Source organism: Orcinus orca, chromosome 13, assembly GCF_937001465.1.
Source record: "Orcinus orca chromosome 13, mOrcOrc1.1, whole genome shotgun sequence".
In the NCBI taxonomy this organism is placed as follows: Eukaryota; Metazoa; Chordata; class Mammalia; order Artiodactyla; family Delphinidae; genus Orcinus; species Orcinus orca.
In genome coordinates this window covers 45536699-45552150 of record NC_064571.1, presented here as the reverse complement: position 1 = coordinate 45552150, position 15452 = coordinate 45536699, and the positions used below count along the sequence as shown (strand labels likewise).

At 33.2% G+C, this 15452-nt stretch overlaps 1 protein-coding gene across 14 annotated transcripts in view; it reads right to left on the bottom strand.

The window, feature by feature from the left end:
• Positions 1 to 15452, bottom strand: part of CCDC88A (coiled-coil domain containing 88A) — a 193960-nt gene continuing 178508 nt past the window's right edge. For 4 of the 14 annotated variants that reach the window (XM_033414195.2, XM_033414194.2, XM_033414190.2 and 1 more), the window contains 7 exons: positions 13431 to 13514; positions 12232 to 12435; positions 11560 to 11631; positions 10922 to 11008; positions 10489 to 10569; positions 8368 to 8627; positions 4302 to 8177 (listed from right to left, as the gene is read on the bottom strand). In XM_033414195.2, coding sequence (XP_033270086.1) covers positions 7182 to 8177; positions 8368 to 8627; positions 10489 to 10569; positions 10922 to 11008; positions 11560 to 11631; positions 12232 to 12435; positions 13431 to 13514 — 1784 coding nt within the window. In that variant the 3' untranslated portion in view covers positions 4302 to 7181. Of the gene's footprint in view, positions 2965 to 3490; positions 3591 to 4301; positions 8178 to 8367; positions 8628 to 10488; positions 10570 to 10921; positions 11009 to 11559; positions 11632 to 12231; positions 12436 to 13430; positions 13515 to 15452 lie in introns of those variants that run through there. The other 10 variants (XM_033414198.2, XM_004284379.3, XM_033414199.2 and 7 more) reach the window with 10 other exon arrangements.

The following is a 15452-nucleotide window of genomic DNA, read 5'->3' as shown; positions in this document are numbered from 1 at the left end:
TCACGTTTTGTTAAAGGTGTTGTAAGTGCAACTTTATCCATAAGCATTCCTTTTAAGGCATTTTCTTTGTCCAAATATCTCAACATGTACATCAAGGTTTATATTATAAAATGGGCTCCTTTTGTATTATTCATTCAAGGCTTAAAGAAAAAAATACATCTCAAGACTAAGTGTAGCAGAAAAGAAAACACAAAATTTCACTTTTCTCATAAAAAGTAACTTAAAATACAAGTCATTTAGCATACATTATTACTCCTCATTGTAATTCCAGATTTGGTACAATATCTTTTTCACTTCCTGACATAAAATTTTAAGACAGTGCAGGCTGTAATACTTCATTTGTGAGGTGGCTGCAATTCCGTAATATGCACAGTGATTTTTAAATAGGCTTTTACCATGCCTTGCATGAAAGGTGCTACATACAAACCTGTTTTGTGTACTCTTTGGTAACCACCAGTTCAAAAACTTGGACCGAACATTTCCACATTGCCAGATCTGAAGCACTTTTATTGGAGCTCTGGGCCGAAGCTATTACCCTGTATATAAATTCTTTAGTTTCCGAGGGGGTTTGGGTATTGATTTAGAATAGAGCCAGATCATTAAAAGCATGTCAGGCCCCAGTCCGGAAAGTGGCCCCAGTTAGTTTCTAGTTGGCTACACTATTTTGTTTGGCAGAAGTGGTTTATCTAAGGGAAAAGCATGACTTCATACTAAGTTTGCTTCTGATGGTATCTTTTGGAGATGGTAAAATATTCATGGGTTATCTAATCCTTTCTTGAAATGGTATGAAAAAGGTGATTAATATAATTAGAATATTCCACTTTTGCAGTCTCAAGTATTCTCTTGGTTGTCTTGCTGCATTTTCTCAGGGTCAGCCCACTCAGGTTTAGTACTTTATAGGCTACCCTTAAGCATTTTCTAATTGAAGCAGTAATGTGCTGCCTCAGTCAGCATGTTCTCTATTTTAGGATATTAGTGTCCTGTAGAGACCAAGCTGTGATATCATACACCCTCACTGGGCTACCTCCTACTCATTAAATTTCAACTTTCAGTAAATGTCCTGGAATGTGTCCTAGTTGTGCAAATTAGATGCTAGTTAATATAAATCTAAGTTACCCACTCACTGTATTTAGCTAAAACATAATTTCTATATTTACTTTCAATTTATCCACCTAAAGATGAATTTACATTTTTTACATGCAAGTGTCTCTAGACTGCCATGATACCCATTATCAGTCTGATACTTGAATCTAGGGAGTCATGATGGAGACATGTTTCAAAGTCTAGAGAATAGGTTTTAAATATGTCTGTTGTGCAATATTTGTATTTTAGTAAGAATCCTTTGTATTTACATTTACATAGCACCTTTCATCCAAGGGTTTAAAAGTGATTTAACTTTACAGCATTACTTGGTGGCAAAACCTAAGTTAATGGTGGCATTATGAAGTCCAGGTTCTCTAACTTCCATTTCAGTTTCTTTTCAACTATACATGCTGTTTTTCATTAATGGTCTTTCTGAAAGTAGACTATGAACACAGCAGTGTTACTGGCCTACCAGAAAGAGAAAGAAAAAAAAGAAAGGTGTGAGGAAGGAGGGAGAGAGGGAGACATGTATCTCATGGCTACTAGGTTAGTGATGAAACACACAGTTCATAAACCACACACTATGGAATTATTCCAAAAAGATTTTTAGAGCTGGTAGTGAGAGCCTAAGAAGTATATTGTTAAAATTAAAAAGTTAGTATCTTTCTCATTTCAGACCTTTAAGATTATTCTGATATTTGTTAAATAAGGAATTTGCATTAGTAAGTATCAATGCAGTTTTTTGACTTCATAAGAAAATAAAACTGTGATATAAAATTGGAACTACAAAAAAATTGATGTTTCCCTGGGTTGACTAAATTTACCTTTTTTTTGTGCTTCTTTCAAATGTTTAAGGTAACAAATGCATACAAATATTTCAAAAGTACCGATAACAGTTACCAACTTTAATGTATTATAAAGGACAAAAACAGAAAGATTTTTATTAATAAGTGATAACCTTAATAATAAATGAGTTCCTGGCAAAATGCAGATCATAGTAAATTATTTACATTATTTTTGCCATAAGAAAACTTCTTAAGCAACAGTCAGCTCTCAAGTTAAAAAAACAAACACATACATAACCCAGTACTAAAGGAGGGAAATGAGTTCAAACACAACAGCTTTATCTTGGGAATGCCATTTTCTAGAAAACCATCTTACTAAAAAAAAAGTTTCAGAAAAACACACTTTAATTACCTTAGATCCATGTGTGAATTGCTTAGTGTTGCTAGTGGGGGATACGGAAAGATTAATATCACTGTAAATTTTTTATAACTCCTATCTTATTATGGACTTTTCAGAGTTATCTCATAAACTGAATTTCTTTTGCAGTGCATAAAATAATAGGCTTAAAAAAAAAAAAAGAATACCAACACATGCAGTCTGCTAACCAAATAAGGCTCTGACATGCCAAAACAATGTTCTCTGTATCTTGATATATAGTACATCCCACAACATACTACAGCATTTAATTTAGGTTTACACAACTAAATATAATGGCTAGATTTAGACTAATACTTAGCAGAAGCATTAAGCAAACATGGATAAATTCATAAACAAATGATGAAAGAAGTATATTGTTCTTGGAGTACTTCTTGAAACCTTAAAACACTTGGTCCTTAGTGAGAGAACATCCTTTATTCAGTAGATCTTAACAGTACAATGTACAGTAAGTCACAAAACCTTCTAAAAATTTTGGCAGTTGACTCCAGTAGTGCTCCTTGATTCAAGGAAGGAATGAAGGTTTGTATTTCTTTCCTGCTCTAGTCACGAAGGATTGTTAAAGTCTTAAAGATTTTAAAAAGTGATTCCTATAGTTGGGTGTCTTGTTACTTCAGAAATAAAGGCTTCACACTGAGAAACTGAAGGACACTTTTCTCTCTGTATTTAGTTGGAAGGTAGAAAGAAGAAAGAAAATATAAGAAAAGCTTGAAGATAAGAGATATAAAATACAGAGCAACCACTAAAAGAACAGCATGCACCAGATAACTTCTATAGGGATGAGAGTGACAGAAAGTCAGAGACAAATTTTTTTTGAGTGGCTCTTCATAGAAAAGGCATTTAGTTTATTCTCCTCAGTTATCAAGAATGTTGCACAGAAGTTGTATTCCTACCACAAAGACAGACTTCAAACTGAAAATAATTTCTAAAACATTACTCATTAGTAAAATCAAATTTAAATTGAGGGGAAAAAAGAAAAATAATTTTTAAAGATTGGTTTCCTGCACTGATGGGCAAAATCTTTTGGGACTCACCTAATCTTGATTTACTAGTAAGACAGAAAGTCATGAATTAAAGCAAGCAATATTTACATCTGTTAATGCAATGTGCACTTGTTCTTATACTTAATGCAGTTAGTTTGTATAAATGAGATTAATCTCATTTACATTTTAAGCAAGAAACTCACCACTTGGCCCACATGTCATGTAGTGGGTAATAGAATTAGGAGCTTTGTTGCTCCCTAGACCTGCTTTTTGAATTTCTGCTTTCTTGTACTTTGTCCACATCTGCAGGAGAAAAGCATTTCATGTTATTTAATGAAAGGCTAAACAGAATACAATTCATGAAGGTAAGAAACTAAAGAGCTCTTGTTGAGTAGGGCAAGGAGAAGGAATCTAACTCTGGAAATGTTATTAATCTGATAGACATCTCTTTACTTAAAGACTGATTTTTATATTTTAAAAGCTATTAAGTAATATACTTATGCCCTCTTAGTGTCAGATAGGTTTACTTACTATGTTTATTTAACTAAATGGTCACATATAGTTTTAAAGTAAAAAATAATCTTGCATGCAGCAGCAGAAACATCCACAATGAAATAATTGTATTATTTACTAAGAAAACCAGGGCTCGAGGCATATTTTATTGGCAAATAACATACCTACTTACACTGTTAGAACTAAAATTGCTTTGATCAAAGGGGACCCAATGCCTAACAATATAAATTTACAATGTCACAAATAATAAGGGTGTAATTTCTAGAAATCTAAGCTAGGAATATGAAAGCTATTCAATTTCATCTAAAACTGGGGTACTAATACAGGCATACCTCGGAGATATTGCAGGTTTGGTTCCAGACCACTGTAATAAAGTGAATATTGCAATAAAGCGAGTCACAAGAATTTTTAGTTCCCAATGTATGTAAAAGTTGTGTTTACACTGTACTGTAGTCTATTAAGTGTGCAACAGCATTATATCTAAAAAACAAAGTACATACCTTAATTTAAAAATACTTTATTGCTAAAAAGTGCTAACCATCATCTGAGCCTTTAGCAAGTCATAATCGTTTTGCAATAGTAACATCAAAGACCACTGATCACAGATCACCATAACAAATATAACAATGAGAAAGTCTGAAATAGTCTGAGAATTACCAAAATGGACACAGAGACACGAAGTAAGCAAATGCTTTTGGAAAAATGGCACCGATAGGCTTGCTCAACACAGGGTTGCCACAAACCTTCAATTTGTAAAAAACTGCAGTATCTGTTAAGTACAATAAAGCAAAGTGCAATAAAACGAGGTATGCCTGTAATCTGTGAAGCCGCTAGAGTATTAATGGAGCTGTCTTGGAGGAAAAAAAGTGCAGCTGTTCAACTGAGTCAGAGTTGCTTCACTTTTATCTCAAAAAAAAATTTTTTTTTTAAAATTGGGGCATCTTTGTAAGATTTCATTCATAGAAAGTATTACGTTGATTTTTTTAAAGTTTGGGAAACACTAACTCTATATGATTTCTAAGGTTCTTCTCACTGCTAAAAATTTGATTTCAAGTGCTATCAAGAAACACAGGTAAAATAGTGTTTGGGGGGAATTTTATGACTCTACAGCTAGTGACAGTTTCTGGAGGAAGTCTAACCTGTATTCTTTGACATCAAGACACATGGACATGGTATGTATCTATCTGTCTGACATGCACAATGTGTATGTTCTTTTGGAAAACATGCTGTATATATAACTATAGCCATTTGGGTTAGAAATACTTCTTTCCTGTAAGTCTAATATTTTAAAATAATCAGTTTTTACTATAATAGCATATGATTTCTCAATATACTTTTATAAATAAATTTAATATTTTAAACAGAGTATAAGGCCAGACTTATCTAAAAAGTTGAAATGGTTGTGAAATAATCTTTGACTAAATGTGGAAATTACACTAATTATTACATTTGTATCATATATGGCCCCATGTAATCTCACCTATATTTACCATTAAGTTTTATTATCAGGTTATGCAAAAAGGGACACCAAAAACATTTGAAATGTTCGGACTGATTATGAAACAAGTGACAACAAAACAGACTGATGTACTCATGTAGATACTAAAAAATATGAAAAATTTCTGATTGTGTTTATTTGATTACCCACATTAAAAGCATTTTTAGTAAGAGCTGGCTATGAGAAAAGAAGAGAATAGCTTAATTTATAAAGGATACAAATGTCTTTCCTTCTTTCTTTTTTTTAAAAAGTTTTGGCCATGCCACACGGTTTGCGGGATCAGGGATTCCTGGTTTCGCGACTAGGGATAAAACCCGGGCCCTCAGCAGTAAAAGCGTGGAGTCCTAACCACTGGACCGCCAGGGAATTGCCAGGATACACATTTCATTAAGCAAAGATTCTCTATAAATTTTGTTTTCTTTTGCCCAATTAATAACAATTTAATACAACATGTAAAATAATAATTTCCTCCCCATTTCTTCTAGATGCCAGGCTGCATGACTGTCAGTAATATTTAGGCTGAATCAAGATGGCAAAAACATTTCAGAGACAGAACTAAGATATACTTCTCTAGAAGTAAGTGATTCAGGGTTATGGGTTTCTTGGGGTTTCTTTTATTCTGGAATAAAACAATTGAAGTTTAGCTGATTCTGCTTTAAAAGTGCTATGACCACAGCAAGATAATTTTAAAGTTTATGACATAAGTCGGAGTTAGCAAATATTTTCTCTGTCTTTTATGATTAATTTTTAGTTAAGAGCTTGCATTTATTCTTAATTCTAAAATTTGTTCTACTAAAAACATACTTGTTTGTTTAAGTGATTACAAATACTAATTTTGCATTTTATTTTAGCACAATGTACTCATTTTAGAAAATTCTGTTTTAAGGACATATATAATTTAGTAATAAATAAATTATAGAATTATATAAGTAACAATTTTCACCACTTTATAAGCTTGCTACCCTTTTTGAACAGAAGTAAAAATGCAAATTTCTCACACACTGAGTATGATTTGCTTTATTTCTCTCTGACTCTATATTAAAAAAAACCTGAAAAAAACTACTGTGTTAACTGATGCCAAGTAAAAAAGTCATCTTGAAGGAAAGATAGTACTTGAGCTCTTATATTTATCAAATGAAGAAAAGTGCAGAGAAGAAATGGAATACGCATACTCCTAGTCCCTGTATGTCACATTTAAATTTGATTTTTTTTAAAAAAAAGAATTACGCTAAATTTATGAGTATTAACAAAGTTTTAAATCTGAACAATTTTATAAATATGAGCAGTAGTTAATAACTATTTCTTTGAAAATAAAACAGCAGGCCAGAAGGCATAATTAAATGGCAAAAGAAAACGACATCTTTTTAACATAGTTTCCTTACTAATACTGTACATGTGCAATATGAAGTGCACATTTTGTAAAAAAAAAAAAAAGGAGAGGAAGAGAGGTAGGGAGAGAGGGAAAGGGGAGCAAAGGGAGGGAGAGAGACAATGAGCATTCTTTTTTGGAACCAATGAAGTAAATATGACTTGGAAATGCCTTGTTGGTAATTATAGCATGCAGCCATTTTAACATGCCTCTAGGTATCAAAGTAACAATCTCTTATTAGGTGACAAGAAATGTCAAAGAGGAGCATGTATTGTTAAGGTTCTTAAAGTCATGCAAAAAATGTACAATGCAATTAATAATTCATGCAAGCTCTGTTGTGGTTACATAATCACATTTATATACATGCCACAATGTACACCTGAACACTATCCACAATTTAAAAATAAAAGTATAAACCTAGCCAAATGATACTTTTCAACAGCAGCTCTTCAAATCAGATTAGAGAAGCACAGTGCATATCAAATGACATCAGTATTATATTGTGCAGTTTTGATCATACACAACCATATTCATACCAAACAGTTTGATTATCCTCAGAAACCAACAATGCAGCTTCTGTGTCATCAGGATAGAGGCATGCAGGAGTGATAAGATTATTGCTAACTACAGAAGACTGTGGGTTACTGTTACTGCAGTTCTGATGATCAGAAAACTGCTCAGTATCCTTCTGTGCAGCTTTATCCAAAGAAGCAGAAGCCTGGTCAGTTAGCCTGGTGACTGGTCTGGGAGGTAGCCCACTTATGTTACTAACTAATTCTGTATTCAGGGATAAAAATGGCTGAGATGGATGAGCCACAGTAAATGAGTCTATGCTATCTTTAGCTGATATTCCAAATGCATCATTAGACATATTAATAGTGGCAAAAGTTTGGTTTAGAAAATGTGACCTTTCTGTTCTTGAGTTTCTGGCCTGGGCATATGGAGACGTGGGCTTGTCTGTAGCTAAATCATTTTGTGCTTGAGAACCTACAGCATAAGTTGGACTGTGAAGTGGATGAGAGGACCACTGGTGTAAACGGTACTCACTAGATGCTGCAGTGATGCTGTTATCAGCAGTAGCTGGTGGTGAATCAACTGACATAGGTAGTCTACTGTCCTTGGTCAAAAAATCATGGATGCTCGTCCTTCGAGTAGTTCCTTCGGCAGTAGAGATCACACTGCTTGCACGAGGTAAAGTGGCATAGGGATTACTATCTTTTGATTGTCGTGACAGAGAAGTTTCTTTTACTACTTTTATCTTTCCTTGAGTGCCTAGTGTAGGCTTTCCGGAAGAACTAATGAAATAGGTATCTTCAGTCTTTTGAGGACCAGGTCTCACAAATTGTTCAGGCTTAGTTGTCCATCTATCATAGAAGTCTCCTGGAGTTTTTCCACTTACTGACCTGGCCAGACCACAGCTAACTGGTTTGTTTTTTCCCAAGAAGTCAGAAGAGACAGACAAACTTTTCATTACTTCATCTAAAAGATTCTCTTGACTTGAGGGCTTTATCTGTTTAAAAAAAAAACAAAGCAGATTAGTGAATACAGCCATGCTTTTACTTTCCTGATACACTAGACTGTACAATACAAAAATTGCTAATATCTCTAAACCCTCCTTAAAAAAAAAGCTCTAAAGTTCAACCACAGAAATTTAACTTGTAGTGTCCATCTAAATTAAGGTCACCATAGATAAAACTAACCTGTATTGAGGTAAGCTTGTTGCTTTCTTCCAAAAACTGTTGTAGAGTAACAACTTCACTTCCCGGGGAACCAGTTTTGACCTTGTGATGTGCTCGACTCTCTAGTGTTTTGTGCTGGAGCACTGGACTTGATTTGGGCTGTCTTTTCAAGTATTGGATTGGACTGCTACCACTGCTGGACCACGCCTCATGCTCATGAAGCAGGCTAAATTCTCCACTGCTGTGGCTTTGTGGCCTGCTTTGGATATTAACTGCACCTGCTTTTGGAGTAAATGGTGTGTTAAGAGTTCAATAATAGAAATGAGATTAAAACTAGGTAAGTACTGACATTTGTTGACTGGATTCTTACGAATAGCCAAACTGACTTTCAAAGCTTTATTCAGAAATGCTTAGTAAACCATGTTCATCTCTCATCAGTCTAACAAATGTCTACCATAGTGTGCTTCCTTATTTGTCAAGTTGACAAATATTATAAGCTCCACAGGGCAAAGACTTGCCATCACCACCATACCCACAGCCTAAACATATAAAGCAGGCACTCAATACATTTGATGAGTAAATGAATGAATAAACAAGGAAATAATACATTTTTTAAAAGTCAGGTTCAAATAATTGTAAAACACCTCACAATTTAAAACAAAACATGATTATACAAATTTTTAATTATTTGAAAATGTTAAAACCAAAAACTCTTCTAAATGCTAAAAATTCTAATTCTTTGACTTTCTATGAGGTCTGTATTCCTTATCTGAAGGTTTATTTGTTGATCCTAAATGAATAATCTTAAAGAAATATTAAAAAAATTTAAACAGCAAGCATCTAAGGCAACTCAGATGGAGACATGTAATTACTTAGAAAATTCCAGTAAAAATATAAAATTAAGTATGTAGTATTTTATTTTTTAATGTCTGAATCATCTGATTCTCCCTGCTTTCCACTGTTGGTATGGTGGCTATACAGCTTTCAAAGACTCAGTTGAGGCTGAACAACTATACAGAATGCAAATTACTAGTTCTGGAAAAAAGCTCCCTAAAGTTTATGCTATTCCTTAAGAGTGCTTATTCATTTTGATCCATTGCAAACTGTGTAGATACAGCATCAAGATAGAAAATGCAACTTTCCATGGTTTCCTAATCACAGAGAATAAAATGGGTCAGGAAAGATTTTGGCTCAAGCTATGTAACATTTTACAGGAAAAAGATTTTCTTAAATTTTCAAATCAGAAAAGACTTACTTACATTTCAGACTATATTTTTCTACAGGATATAAAAACATGATTATAAAAATGAAAAAATAATCCCTCCTTGAAATCAGATTTTTCAGATCATTGCAACAAAGTCAAAGCATTAATAATAAAATATAATCACAACTGAGACAAAATGATTTTATAATATGAAAAAGCAACAGAACAAATGCACTCATTATAATTTAACAATTCTGGACTGTAGAGAATAACTACTTTCACAAACCTTTATAATCTATTAAATAATTCCAGAATATGAGTAGGCAGTATACCTTTAAGGAAAAAGGCGTTAGTCAATACTTCCAGACATTTACATAAAAATTTCACCTTGGAATGCATATTAAAAAATTGAGGAAAAAGATATCTTGAACTAATTCTTTATATGAACTATGCACCCATTTGGCTCTTGTTACACTTACACACACACACACACACACACACACAATTGTCTTTTCAAATTAAAAAAATATATTCCTCCTTATTTCATGGATAAGAAAAGCTAAAACTATTTCTAAAACACCTTCTGTGAGTTCAATGTACATGTATCATGAGAAAGTTAAGGACAACCACTTTCATGACAATGACAAAATGTAAGTAAAATAGGAACCTATAGATATTTTGAAATATAAAGATTACAAGAAAAAGGTTTTATCTGTGAGGATGAAAAATGGAAACTAAAATAACTGCTCCTGTTTTTACATTTGTACACATTGAAATACATTTGTATTGCAATGTGAAAAGTATAAAATATTCCAAGGAACTATGTTCCAAACACAGAATGATTTGGATTTCATACTTTACCCTAGAAACTTCATCAATCTCCCACTTTTAAATCTGGAAATGGATGGAGCATATTAATAAATTTACCTACAGCATACCTTTGACTTCATGGAGTGAAGCATTATTATTGCTATTGCTAGTGGATGTTCTGCCACTATCAAGGCTGGCTGGTCTCGAAGCTAAATGAAAAAATCAGGAGACAGTGATAAAACTTCCAGCTGAAGACAATGAACTTTACATTCTGATTACAGAATGCTTTGAGGAAGCAATCATGCATACTTTCACAGGCTGAGCATGCCCACAGAGAGTTGAATCTTACAGATTAGAGAGCAAAGGCATTTCCAGATAGTTCAGCTAAACAGCTGAGAACAGGACACTTCTCAGACAATAGCTGAGATTCAAAGAAAAGAAGATAAAAGTGCATAATTAGATTTGGAAATGGATTTCTAGATGGATACCAGGACTGTTTTAGTTGAACAGAATGACATGCCCCCCCCGGCCAAAAAAAAAACTGGTGATTAGGTCACTTACAACAGATCAGACAAGGAACCCTGCACATTGCAGAGATGCCACGAACAGGAGGAATATGAGCATCTGCACAGTTAATGTCCTGTATTCCTATCCATACAAGGGAAACAATTGCACAGTTAACATGGCCCTATCCTACGTCTTAAAGTCCTGCTTACATATGAAATTCCTTTAACATATTCCTTTACATATGAAATTCCGTTATCCATTATTTGTTAATTTAGTTTGGTAAGATATGACTTTCCAGATAGAAACTAAAAACTCTGAAATGCTCAACATTGCAGAAAATGTGGTTTCTTAGAGTTTGTCCTTTGCCAAAGTGAGTATTTTTAAAATCAAACATAAAATGTATCTCATCACTTTAACCTTATGCCAAAATGGCAACAAAATTACCTTTGAGCATTGTGCAGGCATACTTTATAAATGACCTTGATGAAAACAGAGACAATTTGGATGAAGTAATAACCTTAAAAAAGGCAAAAGGGGGTAGTAGGTTTGAAGAAATAGCAGAGGTAGCTATGAGATGCAGGTTAGAGAAAACATGCTTGCTGGCAGTGCTACATTCAGCAGGTCAATGCAAGAGTCTTAGCATTCTCATTCTGTATGTAATATGTACTCTCTAAATAAAGTTCATATCTTACCATGAACTCTTGATCCCGTACTAGAATCATCACTAATACCTTGTGGACTTACGTCTTCAAAGGATGTAGTATCTACATAAAATAGCAAAATGAATATAAAAATATTTTTAACAAAAAAATTATAAAATTTTATTTATGCAGAATATGGAAATTCTTTTTCAACCATGTATAATACATCTTGATTTAACATATTTCATAGATTCCATCAGAAACGAATAGGAGTAAGAAACAGAATAGCTCTGATGAGAGTTGACTTGCTTAGGGAAAACACCAGAAGCACTGAAACAATCTGCCTGTGACCCTGCAAATCAAAGCAAGAGCCTGGGTTGCTCTATGTGGTTCTCTGTGATGCTATAGTGTTTCTAGGTTTTTTTTTGTGTTTTTTTTTAAAGCTTCTATCACTCTCTCCTTTTCTCATTCTTTTACTTGGTTTACTTTTCCATTTCTTGTTAGCTCATTATCTGTTTATTATGAAAGGCCTAGGAAAGATTTTAGTTATTTGTACGATGTTTTAAATTTTTGAAATGATTTGAAAATTCCCTCAGATCAAATCCAGATTGTTTTGATCATTATTTCAGGTTGCTGCTGTCAAAAAAGTAAACACGGGAAAGTCAAATTAAAATTCCTGTTGCCAACAGTTACACCACAGTGCAAATAGCAGACGGCCTATACCTTTATTATTAACCAACTGCTTGGATCTGAAGCCTGTAGAAGAGTTGACAGTTGAAAAGTTGATGGCTGTAGTAGAGAAGGCCATAGCTCCCAATTCTTTTCTCCTTTTACCCGTTGCAATATCATCAGGAACCTCCAAATTCTCAGTACTACCTGTCCACTGTCCTCCTGCTAGGACCATGGACTGCACCAGGTCATTCATGGCTGGGATGCAAATGAAAGCAAATGAATCAGCATGGTTAATGTATTTGCTCTTATTTCTATTTTGTATTAAAAATGATCTGACTTTTGTCTATGGATTAATGCAAGTGAAATAAAAAACTAACCACAAGCTCATTTGAATTATGACATGCATTCAGCTGAATGAAATGAGTAGGCCGAAGGCTGATAAACTTCAATAAATGTTTTTATCACCCTCCACCCCCTTTAAAGATAGGAAAAGGAATTTTACTCTGTACAACTGCCATGCTTTTGAGCAGTGATGTACAATATAATTAGAAGCCTTCATAATGTGGTTCTGTGGTGACAAAAATGGAATGAATAAAGGTAATATGGAGAGCAGTTCTTTACAGCATCACTATTGAAAATGATAAACAGTCCTTGGTCAGAGCAGATTACTGAAGAAATTACTCATTTTATGAATCAAATAAGTATACCATTCAATAAAAACCTGAAAGAGAGGATATCCAAAGTGACACATTTAATGTGATTATGTAATTACCCATTCCACTTAAAAAAAGAAAAAACCAGAGTATTATTATATAAAGAATGACAAACATTCTCAAGGGTTACAGGCCACTTTATTTATTTAATTATTTAATCCTAGTTCATTAAGAAATTAAATACCTAATGCTAAAGGTTTTGTTATATTTTCTTTAAGTAAATTTCTTTGGGAAGAAATCTCTATGGCATATAAAATTAAAGGTTTTTTTCTGCCAACCTTTAGAAAGTACTGGAAATTTCCAAGTATATTACATGTATGACTAAACATATGCATGTATATGTATAAGTGAACATACATATAATGCAAATTCAGTGCCAGTTATGAAAAAAAATATTCTTCCAGCTCCTTGTATTACAGGAAGACTGCACTTTGCAAAATAAGAAAATTGGCACAGTCCAAAGAATGGTTAGTGAAAAATTAGTAATGGAAGCCAGTGTAGTCATTTGAAAGAAGCTGAACTGTCATAAAGTCTTACACATGGAACGACGGTAGCAGGCCTTCATTTTGTCTTTATCCTTCGGTCTGTTCCTCAAAAAGGGCAGTCTTTTCAGTGCAACCACTTTAATGTCAGAGCATGAGGAAAAACAGAAACAGAAAAATGAAAGAAAAAAGGGAGAAGAACAGATGGGAGTTAAATGTTGAAATTAAGGACAGAAATGAATGTCTGAGCTTCAGCTATGTAAACTATACTAAAGCTATTATTCTCGTGCTGCTGAGTGATAATGAAATATGAAATATGTACTTTGATACTTTAAAATACTTGGAAAAGCACTGAAGACAATGATGAGAAACATATACTTTGAAAGCTTGGATTGACTAAAGTCCTAGAAATATAGGAACTGATTAGAACTACTTACAGAAGGAACAATTTTCCTAGTTAAGTTGTAAAGATACACCTTTATTATTAGGGCCATTATTGGTGGATCACAGAGTACACATGATGAAAATGTAGAAGGCTTTCAGGCTTTCTTTAACTTTTTAAATTGTAAGATTTTATTTTGAAAAAAAAGTAATTCAGAAAAATGTACATCCTGTACATTTTTAGTACAGGCATTAGTAAAATGCCTCAACAAAAACTAGGGGATGTTTAAAATAATCTAAAGAAACTTAAAAAAACTTCCGTTATTTCCTTAAACTTTAAAAAAGAAAATAGGGAATTACTTCTTGGTTTAAACTGAATTCTGGTGCATTATTTAGCAGCACCACAGAAATATATACTCTTCTAAGAGAAGTCTTTCAAGAGATGACAATTATATTAATTTCATTTTGCAAAAGGTTGGCTGTGAGAAAAAAAAAAACAGTATTTTGATAGTAGCTTTTAAGCTTTGATAAGCCGAAAAGATAAAGAGGTAACCTAAAGCAAGCAAAAATGACAGAAAAATATGTATTTATAACATTTTTAGATATTTTAAAGGGCTTTTAGGGTTATTAAAAAAAATCAAAGGTAGCACTATGCAGGAAAATTATATGAAGGAAAATTAGTGTTATACTACCGTAGGAGTTGTTAACATAAAAATTAAAATGTTCACTAGAGTCACTAACATTCTTAAGCTACACTTTAAGAAGATTTTAATACGAAAAACTGTTACACCTTTTTGGAACTGCAATTTAAGAGCTAGGGGAAAAACTCACATCAAGATTTAAAATCATACTGTACACAGCCTTAATAACTATGCTGTTTCTCAGGGTTTGCTATCATCTTATAAATAATAAAAAGCTCTTCTGACAAACTGACGAGTATCACTCATTAAGGAGAATGCAAGGACATACAGCTTTTTAACTTATTTATTTGATTGCTATTAAGAATAGTCATGATTCATTTAAGCTTTTATTTCATTTCTAGCTTGGTAAACACAGCTGTTTTCAATGATTAAAAAGAAATGAACTGAAAGCAATGTAAAAATGGACACTTAGCTAAAACAAAGCTGAGTGGTTGCAGCATGCACACACTGTCTTGTTTAGATACTTTCTTTTCCTGTTTTCAACTGTTTTCCACAGACTGCTTTACTGACAGGCACTCATCCAAAAGGGACAGGATAAAAGGAGTTTTAAATTTGCCAGTGGTGGAATGTGGTTCTTCTTATGGCAATTAGTTTGCAGATATACAATGTTCTCTTCCCAAACTATATTGAAATTAAGGGAACATTAGAATGGTTGGGTTTTGCGTTTATTTTTAAAATTCTAAAACTGAACAACTGCTGGAAAGGAGAATATTACTTCCTTCTGATTCTTACTCTGGATGTTTCAGCAGAGAGTATGAAGGAATGACAGATTTATATTTGAAACAAACAAGCTTACCTCAAAAAAGACTGTGCCTTTCTTTTGTATATTTTCATATCAGAATTGAAATATCTTCCTTTAATTAAAAAAATTAAGTATACCCATGACCATTTCTCATTAAATATGATGTAAGATATTTTATATTCAAAGGTAGCAGATAAAATTGAATCATCTGGCACCTTTTTAAGGAAAACTTGATGATCTCTCTACCATACTC